Source organism: Papio anubis, chromosome 8 (genome assembly GCF_008728515.1).
Source record: "Papio anubis isolate 15944 chromosome 8, Panubis1.0, whole genome shotgun sequence".
NCBI classification, from domain to species: Eukaryota; Metazoa; Chordata; class Mammalia; order Primates; family Cercopithecidae; genus Papio; species Papio anubis.
In genome coordinates this window covers 104,948,183-104,971,082 of record NC_044983.1, presented here as the reverse complement: position 1 = coordinate 104,971,082, position 22,900 = coordinate 104,948,183, and the positions used below count along the sequence as shown (strand labels likewise).

The window sequence follows — 22,900 nt, the reverse complement described above, 5'->3', positions numbered from 1 at the left end:
CTTAAAAAAAATCAGATAGATAGATAGATAGATAGATAGATAGATAGATAGATAGATAGATAGAATAGATAGATAGGTGGTAGATAGATACTCAAATTATTTCATTGTTTAATGAAGCAGAAGTCATTTAGGTCTTGAAAAAAAATCTCAGATAAATTGGAACTAAGAATATTTTTCATAGAATTTTGAAAAGGAGTGTTATCTTCATTTGAACTTGTGGTCAGCTTGCAACTGGCCATGAAGAGGAAGAGAGGAGGAGGGAGAACAGAGAAGGAGCCCTAAACAAGACTTGTAAAGATAACTTCTTTCGTGTTGCACAAAGAAAAATACCTCAGATTACTCCCTAGCACATGAAGCTCTGTGCCTTTGCTGGGGTCTTACTTCACATAGCTCAAGTGTGCCCTCTGTAGTAGGAAAATTCATGGCCCTGCCCTTTCTGAAACTAGATTCCTTTGTTAGTGTCAGGTGCACAAAACAGGCAAATGCCCCAGGCTTCCCACATAACCCACAGATTTTCTTGGATATGGATTAACTTTATCAGACTTGCCAGTTGACAAGAACTGTGCATTGTGAGTGACATGTACCCAGATCCTTTTGGCTTATTTATAAACTCCACCAGGATGGGGCCTGGGTACAGTGCCTGTGGGCTGGCTCAGTGCCAGGACTTGATACATATTCATTTAACCAATGAAAGACCATGTCTTATATTCCTATTATTCCCCCCTACATACACCATATGAAGCACAAGAGTAGAAAGTTAAGAGATTTTTTTGTAGTAATTTGAATCCTGTAAGATGGATCCAAAGTTCAGGATTTATTTAGGTTTTTTTTTTTTTTTTTTTTTTTAAATACTTTAAGTTCTAGGGTACATGTGCATAACGTGCATGTTTGTTACATATGTATACTTGTGCCATGTTGGTGTGCTGCACCCATCAACTCGTCAGCACCCATCACCTCGTCATTTACATCAGGTATAACTCCCAATGCAATCCCTCCCCCCTCCCCGTGACAGGCCCCGGTGTGTGATGTTCCTTCCCTGCTTCTGGAGATCCTGGCTGTAAATACTGATGACAGGTGAGGTATCACACTGCAGGGTAAAAATTGCTACTACCTCTTCCACACTGCCACCACTCTAAATAATTTCAGTCCTCAAATTTTAACCAGACCCCAGCACTTAATCCTTGAAAGGAATAGCACTGAAAACATGGTGCGCACACATTCTTTCTCATTTAACTGCAGAAAATGTAATAGAACTGAAGGTATAATTTTGACAGCATTTCTCAATGCTGGAAATTGTTTAATTTTATCCTTATGAGTCTGAGAGTTTTCAGGAAAACTGAGTTTTTTAGGGTAGACACTCTGAAGCATAGACTTTTATTTTGTGGGGACATCTCTCTTTCAAAAGAAGTGATTTATGGAACTGATTCATAAGGAAATAATGTTAAAGACAACAGGGAATGTTGAATGATTAGATTTCATTCATTTATCTGCTTTGGGATAGGAATTAAGAGAGGCTCTCCTGAGACATTGTGCAGACCTGTTGTGCCTTGTAAAATTGCTGGAATCTGTGTCTGAGTAATTAACAGCTTTGCACCTTTAAAAAGGAGCTCAAATATCTTTGGGTTGAAGCCTGGGGTGTGTGACTGTAAGGGAAAGGCAAGGGCAGTGAATGATGAAAGAACCGAGCAACAGCCACCAGGAAGGGTCCTCATCACCCTGTCATTCAGGGCCAGAGTTTCTTCAGTTCAGGAAGAACGCAGCATGTTTAAAAGAGCCCAAAGACTGCAGGCATGAGCAGCACACTAAAAACCATTCACTTCCAGAAACAGACCACAGAGGTCCTGCATCTGCTAATACACCGAAAAGTCAAAACGCTATTATCGAGAGAAATAAGTCATTTTATTAGTGCCAAGTTCACTCTGTTCCAGGAATTGGGATATTTTGTAATTGAAAAATGAAATAAAGTCCAAAAAATGAAGTAATGGTAATTATTTCTTTAGATGGATTCTAGCAATCACCATGTTTTATTCAAGCCTAATTCTGTTTCTATCTTTATTCAAGCTGTAGAGTTTTAAGATAGCCATTGGTAGATGGCATGTTATTTTAGCTCCCTTAATATTCACAAGATGTCTGAAAAGTTATTAGTACTAAATGTCTTTATTTGTTGTTTTGTCTAATGAGTTACTAAAGTAACTCTGGCGTCAAAACATCTTCATATAATAAAGATTATTTAGTAATGTAAATTTACCACTAATTGATCAGTTTGAGTAGATGATCTTTTAAGTAATATTGATTTGACTTTGAGGTCCAATTCAGTTCTGCTCATTAAAATACAAATGAATTAACCAACCATCATAAGTACTTTAATAAATATGGAAAGCATTTCTAGGAGTCAGCAGTATGACTTTCCTGTTTCAATAATAAGCATCTACACAGGTCACTTCCTATCGTGCATATTAACTTAATATAATCACCCTGGTAATAATCTGTTACTTGAAAGTTAAAGGAATGTTTCTAATCTGAATATCATTTTCATCTTACCAGTTTACTCCAGACACCAATATATCTGATTTATGTATTTTTGGTTGTGTGTGTATGATAAAACAGGATCACTTCTCTCTGCTTCTTTGAACCCTGAAGTCAGATGACTTATCTTTCAAACTCTGTTAACCAACTGATGGGTCAAGTGATCCAAAACTGGATGTGGTCAATAATATTCAAGTAACTTTACCTTCCAGACATAAACTCTGAAGAGTTCACCCTAAAGATCCTAGTTGTTCTGGTGAACTTCTTATTGCTAAACACTTCCAAAAATCTATGGACACATATGACCCAAAAACACACTATATAAAGTGTTGAAACAGATATGACTTTATGTTTGACAAAATGAGTGTTACAGAAATATTTGTGTCAAAAAGCTTACAAGGGGGCAGGCGTGGTGGCTCATGCTTGTAGTCCCAGCACTTTGGGAGGCCGAGGCAGGTGGAACGCTTGAGGCCAGGAGTTTGAGACCTGCCCGGCCAACATGGTGAAATGCTGTCTGTACTAAAATATACACAAAAAAATACCCGGGCCTGGTGGCATACATCTGTAATCCCAGCTACTTAGGAGGCTGAGGCACAAGAATTGCTTGAACCTGGGATGCGGAGGTTGCAATGAACTGAGATCGCACCACTGCACTTCAGCCTCGGTGACACAGCGAGACTGTCTGGAAAAAAAAAAAAAAAAGGTTTTGCATGAAAATGTGGAGAAATGAAGGAGCGTCATGAAGGGAGAGTCCCCACAGCAGTTAACCTGGGCTTCATAAGCAGAGTGGATGTGTGCGAGAGCACGTGTGTGTGTGTGTGTGGCGCACCGCATGGCTTCTCATCGTCATCATTGATTTCCTCCTCATCAATTAACACCTATTGATTCCTGTCTTCTAGATGACACAGGCTGTCCTAGCAGCCAGTCAGTGTCTCCTGTGAAGACACCCTCAGATGCTGGAAACAGCCCCATTGGCTTTTGCCCTGGAAGTGATGAAGACTTCACCAGAAAGAAATGCACGATTGGAATGGTTGGTGAAGGAAGCATTCAGTCCTCTCGATATAAGAAGGAATCAAAGTCAGGCCTTGTGAAACCAGGTCAGTGAACTTACTCGCCATGCTTTCATTAGAACAATGTGATGGGAGAAGTTTCACGTTTGAAACTAGACACCTGTATATCGAGTTGGGGATCACTAATACTGCACCCCGCATCCAAAGCATCATTTTGAAAGGAGGCAGGGTAGAAAGTGGACTATTGTCTGAAATGGTTTTTAAGAACTGAGTAACTATAGTGACCTACAGTGACATGTGTATTCATTATAAAGAGTTTTTTTTATGAAAAGAAACAAAAGTTGAAGAAATATAAGCTAGGTGTTTTAACAAACACTGAAACTATATGAGCAATTCTGGATTCAATTATACTAAGCAATTAGTTAGTACTATCATAAGTGACCACAAACTGTGAAGAGAACAGGTTAGAGCTGGGCATTATCTTGATGCAAATATGTAGAGCTGGGCATACTTGCTAACTTAGTTATAGTCTTTTCTTTTAGAGATTTAAATATGAATGTGATATGTATATACACACATAAATGTTCAATAATTACAAAATATTAGAAGCTATAAGATGAAATGGAGGTCATTACTGCAGTGAATGAAATGCCAGCAGCATCAGAAAAGGTCAATTCTTAGAGTCTGCACTATGTAAATGAATACTTTGTGTCTCAGAAATATACATGCAGTAGATAAACAAAGATAGTTTTAGAGAAGCTGAAGTGGTTACTTTAAAGTAAAAGGATGTGTTCATCGTCATTGGGAGGTATCCTCTATATTGCATTATTCTCTTTAACGGTCACAGTTATGCTATTCGTATTTACAAGCTGAAAAGACAGATTACTGGCTTGCATGAGTCCTCGTTTCTTACATTTGTCTTCTAAGTTTTTTTTTTGTTTGTTTGTTTGTTTGTTTGTTTGTTTGCTTTTTGTTTTTTTGGTGCTGATATTATTGTGCAAGGAGCTACAGATGGTTTATTGTGATGAGGCCAAGGCCTGGCCCTGTGTCCTCTTCCATAGGATGCTAGCATCTCTTTCTGCTTCTGTTCTTCCTGAGTCGTTGATGTACGCAATACATCATAATGAATTATTCTTCATCTTGCTTTTGTCAACCAAATATTAGGTCTTTTTGTCACCAAGGAAAACTTAAACTGTGAAAAAGAAATCCTCTGTTTCCTAGTGGTGCCTGATAAACGTTAGTTGTAATGAATTCGTTAATAGTCTCCCACTTTGGAATAACATGTAAAAGAAAAGGAATGCTACACAATGAAGAAGGAAAGACAGCCTATACATGAGAAAGATGGGGATGATACAAAGGGTGTTGAGTACCCTTGATATTTAAGAAAGAGACAGTGAGTTAAAGAATGTCATGAAATTTTAGCCAATAAATAAAACAATTACCTTGTGTACCCAAGGGCCAGGACTGTCTCCCTTAGCTCAACTGCCTTTTTGAAAAATTGAGATATGATTCATATACCATAAAACTCACCCTATAAAGTGTACAATTCAATAGTTTTTAGTCTATTCAAACTATTGTGCAAACATCACCATTTACTAATTCTAAAAAGTTTGTATCACTCCCAAAAAGAAACCCCAAGTCCATCAGCACTCTGTTCCCCCTTTCCCCAGTCCCTGAAAAGCACTAACCTACTCTCCGCCTCTATTTGCCGATTGTCAACATCTCAAACAAATGGAATTATACAATATGGGGGCTTTTGTACATGGCTTCTTTCCCTTAGAATAATGTTTACAATGTTCACCCATGTAGTGTGCATCAGTACTTCATACGTTTTTATTTTATTTTATTTTATTTTTTGAGACAGAGTCTCACTCCGTTGCCCAGACGAGTGCATTGGCACGATTTCGGCTCACTGCAACCTCCACCTCCCAGGTTCAACGGATTCTCCTGCCTCAGCCTCCCAAGTAGCTGGGACTACAGGCAAGCGCCACCATGCCTGACTAATTTTTTTTTTTTTTTTTTTTTTTTAGTAGAGATGGTGTTTCCCCATTTTGGTCAGACTGGTCTCAAATTCCTGACCTCAAATGATCTGCCCGCCTCAGCCTCCCAAAGTGCTGGGATTACAGGCATGAGCCTCTGTGCCCAGCCCTCCCGTCATCTTTTGCATTCCCAGAACACAGGCTCTAGTGCACATTAGGGACTCAGTCAACATTTGTCCACCTCAACAGCAAAGGTAGGCTATGGGATTCAAAAGATAAAATGATGTAGGAAAGAATGTCAGCTTCATAGATTGAAAAAAAAAAAAAGTATGTTTCATCGTGAAGCTATTGTAGGGTTTGAACATAACCTTAATGATTTTATTTTTGTTATCCTCATCCTACCCCCACCACCTCATTCCCAAAACATTTTATGGTGATGGCAATAAAAGGAAACAGTAAAACAGTAGACAAGTATGGCACAGTAAGAACAAACTACATCTATATGAGAATTAATATTATCATGGCCCTTCCTTGTTTCAATAATCATAATAATTATATGTTAACAAAATACTTAAAACTCTGTGTATATATACAGAACTCACACTGAACATTTCCCTAATCCTGTAGAAAATACTCATTTGCTAAAGATCAGCCACTCATCTTGATGAGAAGTATTATGACTCTCCATCTTCATGAAGAAATTAAAGGGAATAGGCCGGGCGTGGTGGCTCACGCCTATAATCCCAGTACTTTGGGAGGCCGAGGCGGGTAGATCAGGAGGTCAGGAGTTCAAGACCAGCTTGGCCAATGTGGTGAAACCCCATCTCTACTAAAAATACAAAAATTAGCCAGGCATGGTGGTGTGCACCTGTAATCCCAGCTACTCAGGAGGCTGAGGCAGGAGAATCGCTTGAACCCTGGAGGCGGAGGTTGCAGTGAGCCGAGATCATGTCACTGCACTCCAGCCTGGGCAACAGAGAGACTCTGTCTCAAAAAAAAAAAAAAAAAATTACAAGGAATAAAGGAAGGATAAAAGGATGGAAGGAAGGAAAGAAAACAAAAACAGTTTTTCTTAATGCTGTTTTGATTCATGGATCGTTGAGAATCATTAAAACTAGGCACCCATACTCCAGAAGAGTGTCCATATGCACAAAATATCACATACCATATCAGGGGGTTCATGGATCTCATTTGTTAGCATTTATGAATCCTAGTTCAATGACCCTTCTCCAAAGCCAAAGCCTCAAACAACCACTTTTGTCAACTTTGTCAACTGCTTCTAATATAATTGCTCAGAGGCATAAATATCACCCGAGCAGTTTTTAGCTGGTGATCTTTTTATTTATTCATATTTAACCAAGGTAAAGGGGTCCTTAAAGCTTATTTTTTTAGTCGCTTAAAATTTCTAATGTCATCACTGAAAAGGTTGCTACAACTTTTTTGAGTGTGACCCAATTCTGCACAGTAAGTTCTTTGACAAAAATCTGCACCATGACCTATAGTTCTCTGAACTTTTAGCAGAAAAACTGTCAGTCTCATAAATATGAAGAGAGGAAATCCTGGAAGCGAGGCCCCTAGATGACTCTGAAATTTATAGAATCCAGAGACATAATCTGTTAAAACACAAGAGGATACTGCTCTCAGGTTAAAATGTCCTGCCTCCTCCATAGCCCCAAGCGACCATCTCCTCTCAGCCAAAACGGATCTTCAACTCTTGATGCATGCTCTACTTTTTAAAAAATAAGTCAACTCATTAATAACAATACCAATTTATTAAAATAGCAAGCAATTAGTGGCTCTTATACAGAGGCTCAGGGACTCTTTAACATTAAGTAACCTAAGCCCATTTAATTTTAGGTCTCTTGCTCTAGATTCTGGAACACTGCTGTTCACCTCAGGAAGGAGTTATTAAAATGCCCCTTTGGTCATTAAGATAAAGAGATAATAATGTTCCCTGACTGTATGATGCAGAAGAAGAAGGGAAATATGTCACAGGACATCGGGGAAGGGCTTGGAAAGGTGAACCGAGCAAGCCTGTACCTTGCCAACAGGGCCCGGCAGCACACGCAGCAGGAAAGCCCTTCCTGTTTCCAGGCAGGAACTGGTTCTGGAAACTTCTTGGAGGCAGTGAGCCTTCTGTCATTTTGGCTTCTATCACTTAATGCCTATGCAGATTTAATTAAAAATTGCCACCAAGGAGCAAAAGAAAAACAGTCCTACAGTCCAGTTGGATAGTGGCTTTGTGTTTTCATGTTTCTCTTTTGTCTACAACTCTGCAAAACACGCAAGGCTGAATCTGCAGAGCCTAATATTGTGTCTGTCATAAAGTATTAACGCTGTCCAATAAATACTTAAATGAGAAGTACAGTTTATACTTTGTGCAAGAGATTATGTTTTGTGTGGGAGGAGCGTGGGGAAGTGGTGACAAAGAACATCCTCCACAGCATCCCTGCTTTTAGGGAGCTTGTAACTTAAGGCAGAATACTGTATGATAAGTTTGGACTGTGGTACAGATTAAAAGAAGAGGAATGAAGGCTTTACAACTGGTAAACTTTTTAGGAATCTGGGGTGTTCCTTCTCCTGGGTGCTCCTCCCGTATTTAGTTTGCAGTCAGTTTCCTGATGAAACTCTTTTTACCCAGAAATGAAAGACCTACCTAATTGGATTACTTCCTTAGAATATTAAATGACAGTGCTGGGCCTCATTTAAGGCTTGACTTCCTACTTGGGGAATATCTTAAAGCAAGGAAGAAAAAGATCTAATGTCATTGTTTTACAAAGGGAAGTACTAAATCTTTTTGTCCACAAGGTTAATTAGAGAGGTGGGAAAACCATTACATAATTTAAACAAATAAGTAGAAAATGTGAAAGGAGAAAAGCACTGGAGGCGATTAAGGAGATTGGCAAAGAGCAAATGGTTAGAGTCACTAAAATTTAAAACAATCCACATTTAGAAACTGAAATGTTAAAATCTGCATGTGAAAGATGTCACTGTATCTCCTTAGCATTCAAACTAAGTTAGTATCCCCTTGTCATCAGACACTACCCCTGCTACTGAAATTGGAGACCTAGCTAAGCTGAACTCTAATAACCTTACAACAATAGCAGAGGATTGGTTACTTTAAAAAACCTTATTTCCCACATTCAGAAGCATTTGCTGGAAAACTCAAAAGGCACCAACGAGGTTAGTGATTAATCAACACTGATTCCCTTAATAGAGGCTCATGCACACACAGTGAAGCCGACAAATATTTCTGTTCTTATCATGAGCATCACTTTCACTTCAAAGTTAGTTCTGTGAAATAAAACACAGCTAGACAACTTACCTAGAGTAGGCCATTCTTGCAATAACTTGAAACAACCTAGAGGGGAGTTGAGAGCATAGATTTACACAGCCTCTCCCCAGATTACCCAACTTGTCCTATCTTGAGGGAGAAAAAAAAAAAGTACATTTGTGTTATTGGGTGCAGGTGGAGGAGGACTTTCTAACCACCAGACTCTAGAGTCCAGCATACTAGGTTCAAATCTTTATACCACTATTTTGTAGCTGTGTGATCTTTAGCTACTTGCTGTCTTCTTGAGCCTCTGTGTTCTGCGTCTGTATAATGGGTTATCGAAAATATTAAATAGATGAAATTAGTGAATATCAAGTGCTCTGTGTTGGACCTGGCAGAAAGTAATTCCTCACTAAATGTTACTGATGGTCACTTGTAATCTTAAAATAGATGCCATACATTCTGTGCACTTTATGTACAGGAAAACTCCTAAAACTCTCACGCACAATTTGCGTGTACTTGAAACAAAAATCTAGCAGGTTATGTTATCCCAGTTCGCATAAAAGGAGAGGAATACTTGCTCTAGGAGGACAGGCAGGAGTATGAATTTACAGCTGATGGCTGACAATGAACAGAGATGGGAAAATATAAGTGAGCAGACAGAGACCACTAAAAAGCTGGGTCCGTCCTTCCTTCCTTCCTTCCTTCCTTCCTTCCTTCCTTCCTTCCTTCCTTCCTTCCTTCCTTCCTTCCTTCTTTCCTTCCTTTCTTTTTTTTAACAGAGTCTTGCTCTGTCATTCAGGCTGGAGTGCAGTGGTGCAGTCTCAGCTCGCTGCAACCTCTGTCTCCCACGTTCAAAGCAATTCTCCCACTTCAGCCTCCTGAGTAGCTGGGGTTACAGGTGCCTGCCACCACGGCAGGCTAATTTTTGTATTTTTAGTAGAGACAGGGTTTCACCATGCCGGTCAGGCTGGTCTCAAACTCCAGACCTCAGGTGATCCGCACGTCTTGGCCTCCGAAAGTGCTGGGATTACAGGCGTGAGCCACCACAGTCGGCCTGGGTGGCCTTTTAAGTGTTTTAGGCCATCGAAGGCTTTTATTACTTGTAGCACTTAGTGCAGTAATTGATGTAAAAGCAGATTGAATCAATGTGGTGGTGGAGCTGGCAAAACACAATGCATATGAAGGCAGAAAAATGTGTCAAGCATTTTAATAGTGTCTCCGTAAAGTGGCAAAAAATTAAAATTTTAATGCTAAAAGGGAAGATTTGGGTTATATGAAGACATTCTGCATACTTTGGCAAGGCATTATTTTTCTAATAGCTCACAAGTTGTAAGCTAAGGTCTTCTAGCAGCAAACCCCACCCTCAAATACAGGCTGTAAGCTATTTCAAATACTATGAGCCTTATGAAAATATTTGGAAGGATATATTAAGTGTAATTGTGGGCTGGAATAACACTCTGAAATTTGATTAGTTTTTTTAAATGAATGGTTATTGAGCACTGTCTGTCCCAAGCAAAATTCCAAGCACTTAACTCATTTCATCCTAATATCGGTGCAGGAAAAGTATATCATTATCCTTCATTTTACAGATAAGAAAACTGGGGCACAACGAGGTTAAGTAACTCATCCAAGGTCACACAGCTTGTAAATGGATTTTAAACGGGGTAGCCTTGCTCCTAACTCTTAACCGCTGCCACAGTAGTAAAGTCCACCTTCAAAGGAGTAATTTCAATTGCACTAGGAGAGTGTTAATTAAGAAAGATGTGTTGATATAAAACACAATTTTTAAAAATGTTTGTAGAGCCTTAAAAATTCCAACTAATTTTTATAAATTAGCTGATACAGTCCATATGTACATTATGTTGACAGTTGCCAGTAACAAAATCAGTGAGCCTCAATGTAACTGCAATGAAGTACAGAAAGGTGAACATACAAGGCCATTTGGATGCAAATCAGTAAAATAAACCATAAAGATATGAATATAAAAAAAAATTAAGGTCTTCAGTGTTTTTCTACTTAATCATGAGCTAGTCCTTTCTTCACATGTCAAAATGTTTTATGTGCTACCCTGCATATCATGAATATTTTCTTAAACGAAAATCATTGGAGTTTGTCAGCTTAAGCAAGAGCTTTTGTGTTTATGCTGAAATAGATCTCTAAAACTTTCTTTCACCCTGAGAGAAAGAACGTTCCCCTAGGATACAGCAGATCATGCTTTATGGCAGGCCGTTTTATAGTTTATCACATCTCCCCAGCAGGGACCAAACCAGTAAAATAAAGCTTAACTGTGATAAGTGGACTTACGTGTTTATCTTTATGGCAGGGTTACATGTTTTCTCTCATGCCTTTCTCCCATCTGTGTTTTCGATGATGCACCCAAATGATGTAATGGTGCCAAATGGCCCTTTAATGGTTTTTCCCTAAGAATTAGTGAATTATAATCCTCTTCTTTCCAAAGGTAACTGCCATCCAAATCCTGGGTCTACTGGGATTTATTGCATGCACAGTGTTCTTAGCCACTGATTTGGGGGCCTGCCAAATGCTTACTCAGTACTCTAATGTGTTGAGAAGGAAGCGTTATAGGTCTCTCAAAAGTAGTGGAAGCTCCAGCAGACCAGATACCTACCATTCAACATATTTATCAACTGTCAGCATAACAGAAATAAACCTGGAAACTTCTTTTACACACAGACCTCTAAACCAAGCATTGTGAATCATGCAGGTATATGCTCTAGGTTGGGCTTTCCCCACCTCCCTAATTGAGGAGCATTTATTGAAGAGACTGCCTGCAAAGGTATGTGCATGATTAAGGGGATCTGACAAACTATGGTGAAATACTGAGTGCTGGCAACAGCTTGGGGCCATTCCTGCATCCTGAAGGAGCAAGAGGAGGGTAGAGTTACCAACCTAGAGAGAGAACTTCAAGGCCACCTGTGAAGGAACTATGGACTCTGGCAGAGGAACACAGCCACCAGCAGAAAAGGAGCCAGAGGAATAAGTACCTGGACCTCACTGTCTGCTGGTACAATCTGTTGCATGGCATTTTGGTGAACTGTAGGATTATTTACAGAAAGTTACTTGTTGAACAGCATAGTATGTTCACTTGGGCAATTCGATGGGTTAATTTCTTCCACCACCTAAGCCTATATCTGAGAGCAGCCAAGTAAGCTATATGAATGCCGACTGCGGTCAAGTGGGGTAATGCTTCAGCAACACAGCTGCAATAGGCTTGTATTCCAACATACACGGACTGGCATGTTTGTAGCACTGCAAGAAGGTGATCTCTCTGAAGGAGTCTGAAGGAAAGGGAACCCTCATTTCACCACGTAATCAAGAAGAGATTTCCGTTAAACATAGATTCACTCCTGGCTGTACATTTACTAGCTTTCATTCATTCATTTGGTGAATATTTATTAAGTGTTTGCTCTATGCTGACACCATTGTTCCAGGCATTAGGATAGAGGAGTGAAAAAACAAGATGCCTACCTTTAACGTGGGGAGATGGCTGATACTTGCACACAAGCAAGATAAGTTCAGATGGTGACAAGTAAAACAAGGTAACTGGAGAATGATGGGGGATGGTCAGGGGAGTGTCTAGGGTGGTGACATTTGAGCTGAGACTTTAACCTTATTGTTCCATGCTTAGGGAGGGTTGGGGATGGGGTGGCAGGTGGTGGGCAGAGCGGTGAGTTAGGAAGGGAGAAGAGTGGTAGCAGCTGAAGTCTATATCCTTAGAGTAATGTGAAGACATTGGACGGTTTTAAGAAGGGAGAAATGATTTGATTTACATGTTTGGAATCCCTCTGATGACTCTGTTGAGCTTCGATTGAGGTGAAACTGGAAGCAAGACACTAAATTTGGATGGCTTAGCCTAGGATGGAGGTGGTGGAAATACAGAAAAGTATAGGGAGACTATATATATACACACACATATATATATATATATAAAATCCCCTAATTTTCCTAATGAGATTTTTAGGTGTTTTATTTATTTATTATTTTGGAGAGACAGTGTCTTGCTCTGTCCCCCAGGCTGGAGTTCAGTGGTGTGATCATAACTCACTGTAGCCTTGAACTCCATGGCCCATGTCATTTCCAGTTACAGCCAGGACATCATAGTCAAATGAGTACTTGCTATGGAAAAAGAGAATAGAGAGGGACATTAGTGTGCAACTAGCAAGCAGGTTGTCACTAGATAGCATGGGACAGCTGGTTTTTCTGTACATTCATATATGTCTTCTATACATATATGAGTATCCTTCCTTATCCAAAGCTACTCAGTCCCTGAATTCAGAGAGCAAAAAAAGGAATATAGGTTTTTGTGATTGCTACAACTTAACCACTGACTGTATTTCTATTTAAAGTGATCATTAAAAGGCTGGAAGAGTCATACCATACAAATAATTACAAAATCTGTTTTTAAATTTCTTTGTCTCTTCCATTTTAAACAATTCTGTCAGTTGGATCTCCAAAGGGAACCAAAACTAGCACTGATTGCAGCCAATTCAGAAGGATATGTCTTTTGCAGATGGCACTTTTTGTTCAAAGAAGGTAATTATGAGAGAGCCCTGTAATAAGAGGCTTTGGAAGGACTCTAATGTAAGGGGATTTCTTAGTTTCTGAGAGATAATTGCGGGAGGAGGGGTTCTTCACCTTATATTTAGACATTAAGGTAGGGTGGACCAGGTCACCTGCAGAGCAGCGCCGGTTGGGGGGAGTTTATTTGGTAACATAAGGAAATATTCTCTCTTTTTCTTTAACTGTAATATGAGGGGATAATTAATATGTAGCTTTCTTTGCATGATTGTGAAAATCATGAAAGGTGTTAGATATGTAGCAGAATATATGCATCACCTAATATGCACTACACAACATTGAGAGGTAAACATGCACATCCTCTATCTTTGCAAAAATCGGTGTTGGCATTTGACAGTCAGCTGTGTTTGTAGTGACAATATTTGCCTGGCATACAGTACGTGCTCAATAAATGATCACTTTTATTGTTATAAAATGGGAAATAAGGAAAGTCTATGAATAGCACAACTTTAAGGCATTTGAATGTTCACTCATCATCTCATCTGCATTAGTCCTATTCTGTCACGGATGCCTTCTTAGTAAGAATTATTCTGAAATAATAGAGAGCTTTGGTGGAAGCTTATTAAACATTTTTTCTGAGCAAACTTCTATTTAGAGGGAATCTGCCTTGAATTGTTCCAGAGAGCTCTGTATTCCATTTTCTCTCAGAATAATAAGGCTCCCCTGTTCCTCTCTTCTGGGCAGTGCTGTGAACTGTCGTGCATATTTAAATAGCTGGAATTCATTGGAGTACACCAAGCATTTTTCTCAAAATGTTGTGTTTGCCATAAAATTTAGGGCTCTGTGGGGTTTGATATAATGTCTTGCTTGCCCATTGGGATATTATAATCATTGTGGAAAGATTCTATACGTTTTGCTCCAATATTGTCCAAAGATTCATCTTGACTGTTGTGTAGGCATTTACTTCTATTTGACAATTTGGTATTTCTTCAAATGCTTTGTGTCCATTCATGAGGGCGATGGTTTCATTGGAACACTGCAGTCACCAGGGAGAAGGCCCTGTGCTCTTCCCTGATAGGCTGGCTTTCCCTCTGCCTCCTGTTGCTATGGTGCCAGCAGAGTAACTTCCTTGCCCTGCACATGCAGAAGGCTCAGTCTCCATGGATACCCCACTCTGAGACTGTACTCTACTGAGATATGAGCTGCACACACTGTATTTCTGCAAAAGACATACCCCAGTCTGTGCTGGGAGGTTGTTTGCAGAGGCAATGTTTGCCATGAAAGTCTACGGAGCTTACCTTCTAAGTAAGTAGTATTAGTCACAGTAAGTAAATAATTATATTGGATCACAGAGGCTAGACTGTGTGTGTGTGTATGTGTGTGTGTGTGTGTGTGAGTGTGTGTGTAAGTTAGTGATGGTAGGCCAAAATGGAGCCTAAAACAAGTTTTCATCTTCACCTCTCAGATATTCTGAATGCATGGTCTTATAACTAAACTTTAAAAAATATACACGTGTTATTTTAAATACTCTTTGTCATTTATGAGTCTATTTGTGCAATTGTAAGTCAATTTGCTGCCACAATGAAAAAGACTGACCATTGGCAATTACATTTAGAATGCTCTTCTAACCATGAGCATTGCATGTTGCATTTGTAAATGAAAAGCCTGGCCTTACCAGTGGTGTGCTAAGGGAATAGATGAACACAGCCACAATTAACGCTAATTGGCACTGCACATAGTTTGAAATGGGCCTCTGTGTAGGCTGAAACACGACGTATTTATCATCAAGAGAGAGCCTGCGCATGTGATTAGGAAAGGGAATACCCATGTCTGCCTGATTACCATGAAAATTACTGAGAGCACATCTCTCTGGCCAGTTTTAATTTACTTTTCTCACATGGCATCCAGTAGAAATTCTGAAACAGTTAATGTTCATGGAATTGGGATGTGGAACATTTTTATTTTTATTAACTGATCTGACCTAACACTTCTTCTTTACTGTACATTCCAAGAGCATAAAGGTTGGGTTTGTAGTGTTGTAAAACGCGTGAGTCATCTTAAAGTATTTTCATCTGCTGGGCAAATGATTAATGCCTGTGGTGGTAAAATTAATTAGTAGAAACAAAAGAAAGACTATGTTTATGGCAACTCCAACTTTAGTTCGGTAACTTTAAAATTGTGTAAAATTAAGATATTTAGATTGCTCACATATATAGCTGACATCTGGCAGCTCTAAACAAAAAGCAAAACATATGCTATATTAGTATAGATAAATTCATCTTTAATCATATAAAAAAGTGAACACAGCATTATGCTAGATTGTTAACTTTGTTTACTTTTTTGTGCTCATGACTACTTAGGCAAAGGACATACTGTGTTCATGTCATCTTTTCCAATGGTTAGTCATGGTTCAAGTTTAATTGCTGAGAATGGTGAAAAGATACCACCCTTTGAGAATGTGAATGTACCAAGGACTACTCTGTCCCTGGCTTTGTCATGGGGTCAAGCTTTAGGTGATTAACTTAACATTTCATAAATATAATTTCTAACAGTAGATGGAATAGCAGACAAACATGGGTGTGTGAGAAATTCTATAGAGATCATGATTTTGGAACCCTGGAAACCATGTGGATGACACTTTCTCCAAACTTTTACTGCACCAATAGTATAAAGCCCCATATCCCTTTCTCAGTATATCTGCAATGAAGTCCCCCACCCACCTCTAAAACCCAGCATAGTATGGGATTTCTTTTTAACCTCAAAATATCTGACTCTTCCCTCTAAAACTTTTCTTTCATCTATGTAGTGGAGATACTAAGAGCACCACTCACATAAGGCTGCTTTGAAAATTCAGTGAAATAATCAATGGCATATGATTATAGGAATAGAATATATATGAATAGAAGCATACAAAAAATAGCTTCTATTGTATTATGAATACTATAAACATTATCACCATTTTTACAACACCTGGTAGTCAAGGGAGGCATTAGCTAATAGCTTGAACAATTATTTGTTTCAATTTGATTCAGCCTATCAAATTTCTTATCAAATACTAACTAAGAATCTACTATGTGCTTAGCACTTTGATGGGAATTCTGGGATTTTATGTTCATGAGAATGTACCTAACAAAAAGTGAAATATACAGTAGTAGTTTTTTATCTTTTCAAATATGTGGCTTTGTTGTTTTGCTATATATATATATATGTGTGTGTGTGTGTGTATGTATGTATGTATATATATGAAATTGTGTTGCTATTAACAAAATGGATACGTAAGATATCACAGTAAATGTTTAATATAAAAGAGGCTGAGCCATAGCATAAGTCTAGTTAATATTTATAACTTGAATTTAAAATGTGATGATTAAAATCTAGGTTCAAATATTAAGTTAGTTTTTTTTCCTAAAAGGATTTCCATGACTTAGTTTGAAAAAAAGCAATTTCATTTTTCATTAAGTTCAAAGTTTGGGGAATGATGGGAGAGAAGGAGATGGGAAATGATTGATTAATCTGTATAAAAATAGGCCCCATGCTGGGATTTTTCCTTTTGCACTAATTCTGTGTGACATCTGAGCCAAAAAAATACATAAAACCAATGCCATATGTGCTGAGCCTGCTGGTGCTTATTTTAAAACTCATGAAGAGTTGACCCAGATTATATTTTGCAGCTTTATTTTTATTTTAATGCCACTTTAATTTCCACTTCTTCCTGGCATATTCTCTTCTTTCCTTCTGTTTTCCCTGGAAAAAACGTGGCATGTGCATCAAGGACTATACCAAATCACTTGAATGAAGAAAAGGAGCGGGCGGGGTTGGGGGGCGGGTAGCATTTGTAGTGGTTTAAAATGAGGTCTTGAGAGGCTGGGAACTTGGAATCAACGTATGTTCATACATGCTGAATATGTTTAGCTAAACATAATTTCAGATGCAATATCACTCAGATGGCCTAGCTAGAATAAGCCTTCTATTTTAAAGTTGCAATGGAACAATTAAATCCTTAATGATATCCTCACTAGCATGGTGACCTTTTACTTACATTCTGCTAGTCTGTGAACAAAATAATGCCCCACTTTCTATTCCATTGTTATTAGTCACGCATGCACATGCTTTGATGGTGCACAGTTCGTCAGTTGTTTGTTAGGTACTTGGTGCTTCTGTCATGATATTCGGGTCATATCTGGGGAGCTTTCCGAGGTCTCAGTTGACATTTCTATTTGTTGCATCCTTTTCTGTCAGGAGAGTTTGTGGCACTTTCAGAGGAAGGGATGCTTCCTTGTCTTACACGGCAGCAACATTATTCAGGGAAACTGGATCTTCCTGAGTGTTTGGCTTCTTGTACTCACCTCTGAGGTTGAGATAGGCAGGCTCTGCAAGCCTCTGCCAAGAAGATCTGATTTCTGCAGAGACTACTGGCGGGCCTGACTGTTCTTGAAAGATGAAGGCTATGCATGTATCTGATACTGGGTTACTGCCTGACATCCAATGCCTTTTCCCTCATCGTTAGAGGAAGAAGTGAAAGATCCAAGCCACGAGCTTAGAAGCACTAGTGCATACAGGGCAATGGTTAGAATCTGCAGATTGCGCCATAGCCTCCTATACTGCCCAGCTCGGAGAACCAGGGACAGTAAAGGGATTTTTCCCATGCAACACTGGGTCATTCTCAAGTTTTGGATAAGATTCTCCAACTCAGCGTTTCCACCCTTCCTTTTCTTCTCAGTCTCAGCTACCATTTAAAACAACTGAACCTGGTAATGCTACTCATTTGTTTTTTAAAAATGTTTATTAATGTGCTAGGCAGTGACCCAGGTACTGGGTACAACAGTAAACCAGGGATCCCTGTACCTTGTGATATGTTCAGGAGGAAACGCAGTGTCCAGTGGGAGCCCAGAGGACGACCATGTTACCTAGACTCTGGGGTGTGGGAAGGGTCCCAGGAAATGTAATGCAATATTGATACTTATGAAGGGTAAAATTATATTTTTAAGGCAAAGACACTTAGGGATTTGAAATTTACATGCACTCGTTAATTTAAATACTATGTATGCCCTTAGAGGCAGTGTTTTTTTTTTTTTTAAATTCTGTTGTTATGGTCACCATGTTATATTTAATAACAATTTTTTTAGATGGCTCTTTTCTCTACTAGAATGTGAACCTCTCTAGGAACAAAAACATGTTATCTTTTCTCTTTCCTTCTCTCTTTATTTCTCTCTGATAATCACTGTATTAACTTTTGTTTTACATTCAGTTTTGCTGCTTCCCTTACTTCTTTATAAATACTACATATAATGTGATGCATAAAGAGAATGTATGTGACATGCGTGAACTGGGTAGAATAATAATAAAGCAAAACTTGTGATTTCACCATCTACTTTAAGAGTTGCCGCCAGGGAAGGTGCCTGCACACTCCTCCCAGATCCTATTCTCTGACTCCCACAAGGGTAACCACTGTACTGAAATGTGTGTTTTAACATTTCCTTGCACTTTAAAAATAATGTTACAACCTTAGATATATGCCCTTTAAAATATGTTAGGGGTATTTTCAAAACTACTGTTTCCAAAGCCTACTTCTTCCCTTTTTTTTAATGCCATGCAAACACTCTCTGATGATCCTAAAAAGAATGGCCTTGATTTATTTTTCGTAATACTCTGCTTTGCTTTTCCATTTTATTTTGGTTTTTCACAGAACAGTGTGGGCTGGAGAGGGAAGGGGTGGAGAAAGTAGAGAACACTGAGTACACTTGAATTTAAAAGTTAGTTTGTGTAGGGGGGTGGGGCAGAGTAGCTGGGCAAGCGAAGGGTTGGCCTGGGAACATGTGCTTTGTGCCAGACGTCACTGACAGTGAGATCCTGGGGAAGGTTCCACTAAAGGAGTCCAAGGAAATGCAGAGCATAATTTGTGTGCAGAGCAAAATCCAATCGTGAGTATGCTTCGTGCATTTCAAGTGCTATAAACCAAACCAGGATTTGTAGAAATGTTTCTGGAAGGATGAGTGGGAATTCAAAAACATTTTGTTCAGAAGCTTGAGAGATAGAATCATTTTCAATTGATAAACAATGGTATGAGGTGAAATGTTGTTGCCTGCTGCTGGAGACAGAGCTCTTTGCCTCTCATCAGCTTCTGCCCCAGCTCAAGAAGGAAGACAAGTAGAACGAGGCATCCCAAGTGCATTTCCCTTCCTGGGGTGGACGCTGGACTCTGTGACCCTTGCACAGGTGTCCCAGGGCAGGTGTGCAGGAGCTGTTCTGCCTGCTTTCTACCTGCTTTCCTCTGACCACATCACCTGATCCAGACACTTCTCTGTTGTGCTGCCAGCACTTATCTTGAAAATATTTTCTCGTGACTTCATTATTCTGTTTCTTCCTTTCTCTTTTGAGTTTCTTGAACACACGTCAGAGTTAAAAACGCCACTAGGCCTTCCATTTCTCCATTTGCTTTTGTTCTCACACTCCCTGCAGATGCCAGAAATTGCCAAAATTTGCCCAGCTTATTTGTTTTATTGTATTGACATTTGTGCTTGCAAACGAAGTTTACATTAAAGATTACAGACACCTGCAATCCCAGCACTTTGGGAGGCCAAAGCGGGTGGATCACTCGAGGTCAGGAGTTCAATACCAGCCTGGTGAACATGATGAAACCTGTCTCTACCAAAAATGCAAACATTAGCCGGGTGTGGTGGCATGCTCCTGTAGTCCCAATTACTCAGGAGGCTGAGGCAGAATGATCACTTGAGCCCGGGAGGCAGAGGTTGTAGAGAGCTGAGTTTGTGCCACTACACTCTAGCCTGGGCAATGGGAGTGAAACCCTGTCTCAAAAAAAAAAAAAAAAAAGGAAAGAAAATTACACAGAGGGTAAATCTAGCATTGACCTTGTAGTACCTCAATCCATTCTTATCAGATTATCCAATTCTTCACAAATTCTTCAGGCAATATATAAGAGACATTGTTCTTTTCATTTGATTGAGGTATTTCTCATTTTGTTTGCTTTTCCAAACATACGTATCTCCATTCAATTGTTCTTTTATGTGGGAACACTGCAATCAAGCATATGGCATAAGATAAAGGTTTTTTTTTAATGTTTAACTTGACTTTATCCTTTTTCTATTATTAATCATTTGGTTCACCTGGAGTGTCAAATGATTTTGAACCTATACAGTTAATTTTGTGAACCTAAGAGCTACCTGGAAAAGGTCTCCCTTTTCAACGTTCCTTCTCCCTTACCTTATGACCCATCTCCAAACTGTAACAGTCACCTGAATTCCCTGCCAGCCTCCAGTCTCTCTTTCAGATATTGCCGTCACGTTGTCTTCATAAAGCGTCACTGTTCATGTTACCACCCCAAACAAAACTCGTCATGGTTCTCTCTTGCCTTCAATATGTCATGGTTCCCTCTTGCCCATAGCATAGTTTTTATGTTTTTCAACTCTCTGGTTAAAACTCACCTTTTTGGCTGCATTTTCTCATTTGATCACTACATTCTAGCCATACAAGGAACTCCATATATATACTAAACATGCCCTGTATTTTTCTTCCTTTGTGTTTTAGTTCATGTGATCTCTTTCACCCAAGGTCAACTCCTGTCCATGCCCCCAACACTACATTATATTCTTCCTGGTGTATCAGGCCCATCTCAAGTGTCATCTCTCCCGTGACGTGTTCCCCTGCCGTCATCCCTTCACCCTAGCTAAGAAGATTTCTTCGTCCTCTGTGTTCTCTGGATGCCCTCCCTCTCTGTGTGCACTCATTGTATTCTGACTTATGTCCTGGTTGTTTGTCTGCATAGCCTAACTCCTCCTAGGAAACCCTTGAGCATTGGAACTGTGGATCTCCATGCCTTCCCAATCCAGTGCCTTAGCGTAGAAAGTGTTTAACGCATAGTTGAGATGGGCTAGATTGAACATTGTTGTCTTGGTTTCCTTTCTTAGATCTTTGTGAAAACTGATCACAAGGATCAAGCAGAATGATATCAGACAAGCCAGCTCGGTTGCTTACTAGCTCTGTGATTTGGGGTGAGTCTCAGCATCACTCAGAACTTTGGTTTCCTGGTCTTTACTTGTATGTCTTTGGGAGAAAGGATTAAAGGAAATAGCAGCTGTAGAGTTCTTGACAGAGTAGGCTCTGAGTCCACAGTGGCTAGTGGCATTATTATCTGACGCTGTCATCCGATGCATTTGTTATCCCTTCAAGGTTTTGTGTAATCAGGAGTCTGCCGTCAACACCATACCATCCATGATTTCATTCGTGTCATTAATAAAGCATGTTAAATAGGATATGGACAACACCAGGGCCAGGTGATGTGTTACTAGAGATTTCCCTGGAGGTTGATAGACAGTCCATTTGTCAACATCCTGTGGGTACTGGACTGTGCTATCACCCAGTGCACACATGTCAACCTTGTTCATAAGAGTATCCTAAGTGTTTGCATTAAACATCTGCTGAACTCCAGATATGTGATGTATGTGGCCATGATAACTCTGTCAGAAAAAAAAGGAAGTGCGGATTGTTTTTCACATCTGACCCAGTGAACTCTTGCTGGCTCCTTCTTGCCTTATTAAAGGACTTTCTCTACAATTTTACTGGAGATCAACACCAAACAAGTTTGTGATTTTCAGAATTTATCTTTTCTCTACATTCATGACCTGTAGACTTTTTGCCCATTTCCAATCTTCTACCTCCCATCCTTTCCAGTTTCTCAAAAGTTAATGATACCATTTCTGCAATCATATATCTAAGTTATTTTGGTACCTTTCTTTGCTCATTCATTAAATATTCTTCTGAGTCTCCTATAAGCCAGGTTCTGTGCTCTTGGCTCTGGGGATGCAGTGATGAACAAGACAGAGGTCTTTGCAGTTAGCATGGTTTTTGCATGCTGGTATCCTGAGTTGAAAACTTGACTTTTAAGTGGTTTGGGCATACAGGCTGGAAGTAGGAGTGGAAGGGAGTATTTTTGTCCTAATTGGAAATAACACCAGTCTGTTAATCCAACCTAAAGGGCAAAATAGGAGAAAGAGGAGCTATTCCTAAATGCCAATGGTGGAGAAACTTTTAATGCTGTGAAATAACATTTCAAAACAGCAACACCTGCTCTGTGCTAAACGCTGTGTGACACACTGGGGTACAAAAGAACACGCCCTCAAGGAGCTGACAAGCATACTGGAAAATCTGTTAAAGCAAACAGGCAATGGCAGTGCAATGTGATAAATACTTGTTAAATTCTGGGTGGGGTCAGATAAAGGAAGGCCAGCTAATCCCCTTCCTGAAGGAAGTAAAGGTCAAGGCTAGACTGAGACTGAAGAACAGGTAGTAGTTAGCCAGGCCCAGAGGGACAGGAAAATAATCCAGCTAGAGGGAACAGCATGTGTGAAAACTGGGAGTCTAGAGGATATCATGCCTCCTTCAGGAAACTGTGAATGGTTCCATTGGCAGGGGTTGTGGTATGACAGTCTGAAGAGATTATGGAGGGTTTGTAAATCATGCGAAAGAGTTTGGACTTTATGAACACAGGGCGCCACTGAGGAGTTTCAACAAGGGAATTGCCTAATGAGGTTTCTTCTCTGGAGTAGTGTGGAAGA

General features: G+C 39.6%; 1 protein-coding gene across 9 annotated transcripts in view; it reads left to right on the top strand.

Moving 5' to 3' along the window:
• SYBU (syntabulin) overlaps positions 1 to 22,900 on the top strand; it is a 116,786-nt gene that overhangs the window by 68,666 nt on the left and 25,220 nt on the right. For 8 of the 9 annotated variants that reach the window (XM_003903080.5, XM_017962249.3, XM_017962246.3 and 5 more), the window contains one exon: positions 3,426 to 3,623. In XM_003903080.5, coding sequence (XP_003903129.2) covers positions 3,426 to 3,623 — 198 coding nt within the window. Of the gene's footprint in view, positions 1 to 3,425; positions 3,624 to 12,824; positions 14,634 to 22,900 lie in introns of those variants that run through there. The other variant, XM_003903081.5, reaches the window with a different exon arrangement.